Raw genomic sequence first — 7041 nt, 5'->3', positions numbered from 1 at the left:
CCTTGGGTATTTTCTCTAGCTCCTCCATTTCTCTAGCTCCCTGTGATCCATTCACTAGCTGACTGTGAGCATCCACTTCTGTGTTTGCTAGGCCCCGGCGTAGTCTCACTAGAGACAGCTCTATCAGGGTCCTATCAGCAAAATCTTGCTAGTGTATGCAATGGTGCAAATCAAGCATTCTTACCCACCGAATCATCTCCGTGGCCTAGTTTGTGTTTTTATAATGGCTAATGATGCTAAACGCACACTTTTCTTGGCCACATATGTTTATATGTTTATCTTTTTTCTCTGTTTTGTAATGCTGCTGACTGAATCCAGGCCCTTGCATATGATAAACACCTGCATATGATGCCCCCCCCTTTTTTTAAAGATTTATTTATTTATTTCATATATAGGAGTACACTGTCTTCAGACACACCAGAACAGGTCATTAGACTCCATTACAGATGATTGTGAGCCACCATGTGGTTGCTGGGAATTGAACTTGGGACCTTTGGAAGAGCAGTTGGTGCTCTTAACTGCTGAGCCATCTCTCCAACCCCACACACTCTACTTTTGAGCTACTTACAGGTCCCATTGTTATTTTGTAATTCACTGAAGCAGAGTATCGTCTCTCACTCACAGGAGCAAGAAGAATGACACACACAGAGTCACACAGACCTTATGTGTCTTGCAGGTCTTCCTGGGCTTGTAGACAAGACAAGCAAGAGCAGTTACGTTGAGTCAGTGATGTTACTTGTTTCGTCTCTCTTTTTAAAAAATTAATTTATTATTATTTTTATTATTATTTATTGTTATTGTTGTTGTTATATGTGCAAGGGTGGGGTGTGTGTAGAGGTCAGAGGACACTTTTTGGTGTCTGTCCTTTCCTTATGAGGGTTCTGGGCATTGAACTAATGTCACTAGGCTTGTATAGCTGCTGAACCATCTCTCTGGCAATACCTCTGGTATTGTTGTGGTTAAAATGTTTACATTGTCTTCTGGAAGGACTTGATTGCAGCCTTCCTGAGATAACATTCATCACAATGAACTGCTATTCTTGAGTGGTTTGTGATCATGTCCCCTTGGAATTTTCAGCACCCTGATATCTATCTGTGTGTATATGGCCCCCACTTAGAGGATTTTACCCACAACAATTATCTAAATGTATTTCCCCTTTCTTTCCCCTTTGCAGTTAAAAATTCAAGATGTCCATCTGCGTTTTGAAGATGGTGTTACCAATCCCTCCTGCCCTTTTGCATTTGGCATCTGCATTAAGAATGTTTCTATGCAGAATGCTGCAAATGAGCCTGTAAGTATGAGATCTGACCACAGACAAAGAATAAAACTCCATGCTAGGAGGCCTGGGGCTCTGCCCTCTGTCCTGGAGTGCTGTGTAGAGCACGAGTGCTGCTGCTCTGCCTTGCTATGTCTGTGTCTTAGATGTAGGTAAGTAAAGTTAATTTGCTGGGAAGAGGAAACAGTTGCTTTGGCTTTGTACATAAAGAAGCTGAGGTGGGAAGGAAACTCCTTCTGCTTATAGTTTCACTCTCTGCCTGGAATGTCTGTCACAGTCTCTTTTCAGGAAGCTATTATGTGACATGTTTATGATGTGATACAATGTTGATTCTCAGTATACCCTTAGGTTTTTGTTTTTACAACAAGGCTTCATTATCTTCCACCAGGATGGCAAGACTATATCACATGGCAACCGACACCCCACTCCATAGAACAGATTAAATGTTTGTCGTTGTTGTTGTTTAAGACAGTGTTTCTCTAGGTAGCCCTGGTTGTTCTAGAACTAGCTCCATAGACTAGGCTGGCCTTGAATTCACAGAGATACTTATCTCTGTCTCTGGAGCCTGGGATTAAAGGTGTATGCCACCACAGCTCTGCTAGAGTAAATGTTCTGTTGTACAGGGCCAAGGAAGTTGATACTGTCAGCAAATACAATAAACGTTGACAGCTCTTTTCAAAGTTTGAGATGGCCAACCTTGAATTAGATTATAGATTTCTAGTCCTCTTGTCTTACTTACATCACAAGTGCTGGGAATTACATATGTGCACCACATGCCTGGCTCATAATCCTATAATTTTTATTTACTAGGACAGTCGCTTAAAGGCTTTTGAGCCTTTGTGTACTCGTGGATTCAGGACCCTCTTCTGGCCTCTGGAGACACTGAATACATAACAATGTACAGACATTCTTTCAAGCAAAAATCTCCATACACATAAAATAAAAAACAACAGGGCATGGTGGTACACCTTTAATCCCAGCACCCAGGTGGCAGAGGCAGTCAAATGTCTAGTATGGTCTATATAGTGAGTTCTAGGCCAGCCAAAGGCTGCATAGTGATACCCGGCCTCAGAACAAAACAAAACAAAACAAAAGTTAAGGCAAAACCAAAAAACCTACAGCAATTTACTTTCTACTTCTGGAGACGAGAAATGTGAAACTAATGAGTCAGAAGGCTTCTGCAACCCTGAGGGTCAGCGTGTCCATACCTCCCTCCATCTAATGGGTACTAGAAGCTCTGGTTCCTTGTCGTGTAGATGCAGCATGCTGGTCTCTGTGTCTAAGCTCACAAGGCCTTCTCTCCTGTGTCTTTTTCTTCTTAAAGGACTCACTCATTTACTTTGCTTACACTTATCCAGCATGGCCTCACATTAACCTGATTCTGTCTGCACAGATGGTGTTTACAAATCATGACATACTCATCTTCCTCGTGGTCACTGGTGACTTCTTGAAAGAGGACACTGTCCAAACTGATAACCCTCATAATGTTCCAAGATAGGATTTCTTTCTTTTTTTTTTTTTAATATTTTTTTTTAATTACGTATTTTCCTCAATTACATTTCCAATGCTATCCCAAAAGTCCCCCATACCCTCCCCCCCAACTTCCCTACCCACCCATTCCCATTTTTTGGCCCTGTCGTTCCCCTGTACTGGGGCATATAAAGTTTGCATGTCCAATGAAGATAGGATTTCTATACTTAACTGACTTCCCACTTCAAATATGTGTTCATGCACATGTACCCATACTGTTTCTCTGCCATTCAGAGTTCTAGTTAAGAAATACAATCACTGTCCCCAGAAGACATTGGGCCTTTTGTGCTGATTTACAGATATTTTGACACACATCTGCGGAGTGATATTTTTTGTTTGTTTGCTCATAACATCTTATATATCCATTGCTGTATAATTAAAAATATTTGTTCACATTAGTATTGCCAATTGATTGGATTTTGTTTGTTTGTTTGTTATTTATTTATTATATACCTGCTTCAGGCAGGGCCTATGTACCTCTGGGTTTCTTGGAACTCACTACATAGACCAGGCTGGCCTTGAACAGAAATCAACCTGCCTTTGCCTCTTGAGTGCTGAGATCAAAGGTCCAGATCTTGCAGGGATGGAGTTTAAGCTGTATAAGAGCCGACTGTCTTCTATCTCTTGTCCCTTGTAGAGTGCCTGATGAGTGAACAACAGTTATATCTGAGATTAATGGTGATCGATCATCCTTTTCTTCCTCATTCTTCCCTCAGGTACAGAAACTAATGCGAAAGAAACGATTAGACGTGGCTGAGTTTAGTATTTATTGGGATGTCAACTGCACTTTACTGGGGGACTTGCCCCAAGCGGAGTTACAGGTACGTTCTGCTTTGGGGCTTCTGAGGCACACGGTTCAGGAACCCTGATTTGCAGGCTGTTGTCCTCTGTGCTCCTTTTCTACAAGCATCTTCTCTCGAGAGTCTGCCTGAGGTGCTTCTCGTGTCTAAAGGTTTCAACTTCAGAAGCACAGGAGCTTGTGCGTTTTAACTCGGATCAGGCTACTTCGGTGGATTTTGTGCTTGTGTGTCTTTTTCATGTAAAGTTCTTTTTTTCAATTTAATTAATTAAATGTATTAATATTTAGTCATACTAATTTAACACATTCAGTTAATATTAATAAAATCACAAATACCAAATGGGCCTAATTATTAATAGAAAGTTTAATTATTAAATATCAATTAATATGTTTAAATAATAAATATATTAATTAAGTTAATTTGGAGGCAGGGTCTCTACATATCCCTGGCTGTCCTAGAACTCACTATGTAGAATAGGCTGTCCTAGAACTCACAGAGATCTGCCTATCTCTATCTTTAGCTTCTACTAATGGCATGCACAGCCATGCCTAGCTAAGGTTCTGTTTTTAAGATGTGTCGGTGTCTCTAATTCCTTGCTTCTTACTGCTGTGTGCCTATGACACACAGTGGTCAACATTTTGTTGGTCAGTAGGAACTGAACATGAAGGTTTCAAGTGAACAGAGTAGCAGGTCAGTTTTTTATCAAGGGACTAAACTTCTTGGGTTTCTCCTTAAACGTTACAATGGTGGTGTTCCTTTAAGACAATGTCACTGTTTGGGAAGGACTAAGAAAAAGCCTAGCTTAGTCTCTTTGTAAGCCCATGTTCTTGTGACCCAGGAGGCCATGGCCAGAAGCATGGAGAGTCGCAGTCATCACTACATCTTGGAGCCTGTGTGCGCTTCTGCCCTCTTGAAAAGGAACTGCTCCAAGGAGCCTCTGAGGTCGAGGCACAGTCCAAGGATTGAATGTGATATTCAGCTGGAGACCATTCCCTTGAAGCTGTCTCAGGTACCGTGTTCTCCCTAGAGGCTCGGTCCCCCTGTGGGGAGCTGGAGTAAAGGAAAACCAGCCCCAGCGCAGTGTCCTCGCATTGTTTGACCCCAAGCCAGAGTCTGTTAGGTGTGAACCCATGTGACATCAGACCGACTTGGTGTAGATTTTGATTTGGTGTTTTTTGAGTCCTGAGCAAAGAACATGGGAGAACTAAGAGGCCATCAGAGGGCCTCCTGTTGATGCTTTGGTCCTGGAGTTCTTCTCAGCAGATTGATGACTTGTTCTTGCTAGTCAGGTCTTGCCTGACCCAAAGAACCAATTCTATCCTAACCTAGTATCTCTTACTCTATCTAACAAAGCTGCAGTACCGGCAGATCATGGCATTCCTCAAGGAGCTGGAACGAAAGGAGAGGCAGCTGAAATTCCGGAAGTGGAAACCAAAAGTGGCCGTGTCCAAGAAGTAAGGGCACCTCTCTGTGTCACCCATAAAGCATGCATCTTACAGCAGCATGCTCTCCCTGCCCTCTTCACGTGACTGCAGAAGAAAGGGCAGTTGCTTTAACGTTGGTACAGTTAGCTAGGTTTTAACACGTGTGAATGTATTACCCATGAGGAAATAGAAATAAAAATAATACTTGGGACAAAAAGGGCATCAAATGCCTGTTGTCATTATTGCTTTTCCTGTCATGTCTCTGTTGAGGTAAGTCTCACTCTTAGATTGAGAGTAGAGAAACTCAAAAGATCCTTGATTTCACTTAGCAGGCAGATTGCTGTTGCTTGCTGAAGTTTCTTGTCTGGCTGTTCTGTGCAGCACTCTTCAAACCCCCTTTATTCTGCCCTTCAGTCTGCTTGGCCACATTATGTAGGTTGTGTTCTCTGACTTCCAGAGCAAACATCAATTCTCTTTCTTAAAAATATATTTTAGTTTAAATTATATTTAAGTATATGTGTGTGTGCACATGGATGCAGGAGCCCAGGACATCAGGAATGGGGATCAGACTGAAACTGGAATTAAAGGCAGTTGTGAGCCACCTGATGTGGCTGCTGGGAACGCTATAAGAACAGTATGATTTATTTGATTGTGACAGTCTTCTTATGTAATCCTTGATGTCCTGGAACTCCCTATGTAGGACAGGTTGTCTTCAAACTCTTAGATCTGCCTGCCTTTGCTTCTTGAGTGGTGGGATCAAAAGTGTGTGCCACCATGGCCAGCCTCAGCGTGTGCTTTAACTGCTGCCAGCTCTCCTGCGCCAGAAAGCCTCTCTTCACGTACAGTGATAAGTGTGACCAGCCTGACTTGTTAAACCTTTTAAAAGATCTCATGTATTTCCATGTACATCTTTAGAAATTCAGTTGAAAATCTGTAATGGTCAAGTCTGTGGTGATTGTCTCAAGATGGCGTTTGCCTTACTGCCAGCAGCGATTTCCTCCCTGGAGAGGGACTGCTCTAGGTGAGGCCTGTTGGTTACATGCTGTGCTGTTATTGACAGACTGTGTAATTCAATGTTCTTTGGCAGCAGATTCACTCTTCTGCATATTGAGCTTAGCTTAATGTGAAAAAGGACCCAAGACAGAGACAAAGGCTAATATGAGAACTGTCTCAGATAAGGCAAGCAGTGTTCTAGGTTGTCCTGGATGAAGAACATTGTAGTGGTTTTTACTGGGAGGAGTAACACACTGTCATGGATTGTTGCAGCTGTCGGGAATGGTGGTATTTTGCCCTGAACGCTAACTTGTATGAGATCAGAGAGCAGAGGAAGTGTTGGACCTGGGATTTCTTGTTGCATCGTGCCCGAGATGCTGTGTTTTACACTGACAGATATTTCAACAAGTTAAAAGGAGGTGTGCTGTCTGCAGATGACAAGGTGAGTGGACTACTTGTTTAGTATTTTTTTCTCGATGTGTTTGTTCGTTTGGGTTTGATTCAGCACTTCATGTAGCCCAGGCTGTCCTCAAGACTATGTGTAGCTGAGGCTGGTTTTGAATTCCTTATCCTTCTGCTTCTAATTCCACAGTCCTGGCATTACAGGCATGAGCCACCACACTTAGCTAAGAATATTCTCTCACAGGTTGAAGCAATAACTGAGTCTCTAAAGATGCAAAGCACCTTGTTGGAGGCACACTTTCATAGGCTAGTGTCAGGCTCAGTAGAGTGAGGACTTCTTGGAAGGTAGTGAGCCTCATCTTGGCCAGAAGTAGGTTTCATTCCTGCTCCCTGAGGAAGTGCCCATGGCCCTGCCAAGTCCCTCCTGGTACAGTTCTATGCAGTTAAGGGAGAATTTCAGGGACTCATCAGTTGTCTCTTCCAGTCCTGAACCTAGTCTGTTAGTCTGTGACTAATTTCTGTGGATTTTTGGTCTACATTTTCTGTAATCCTAGTTGACTTGATTGACCTTGGACTTCTTGGTGATAGAGGTGAAGCCAGAGCAGGTACCACAAAT

At 42.6% G+C, this 7041-nt stretch overlaps 1 protein-coding gene across 4 annotated transcripts in view; it reads left to right on the top strand.

Annotated features, from left to right (window-relative positions):
- Positions 1-7041, top strand: part of Vps13d (vacuolar protein sorting 13 homolog D) — a 223505-nt gene that overhangs the window by 18663 nt on the left and 197801 nt on the right. For all 4 annotated transcript variants that reach the window (XM_029475921.1, XM_029475919.1, XM_029475918.1 and 1 more), the window contains 5 exons: positions 1175-1291; positions 3523-3627; positions 4445-4615; positions 4960-5060; positions 6297-6465. In XM_029475921.1, the coding sequence (XP_029331781.1) occupies positions 1175-1291; positions 3523-3627; positions 4445-4615; positions 4960-5060; positions 6297-6465 (663 nt within the window). The remainder of the gene's footprint in view (positions 1-1174; positions 1292-3522; positions 3628-4444; positions 4616-4959; positions 5061-6296; positions 6466-7041) is intronic.

The sequence above is a fragment of the Mus caroli genome, chromosome 4 (assembly GCF_900094665.2).
Source record: "Mus caroli chromosome 4, CAROLI_EIJ_v1.1, whole genome shotgun sequence".
Taxonomy (NCBI): Eukaryota; Metazoa; Chordata; class Mammalia; order Rodentia; family Muridae; genus Mus; species Mus caroli.
The sequence above is the reverse complement of the archived record's forward strand: the minus strand, read 5'-3'. Positions and strand labels throughout refer to the sequence as shown.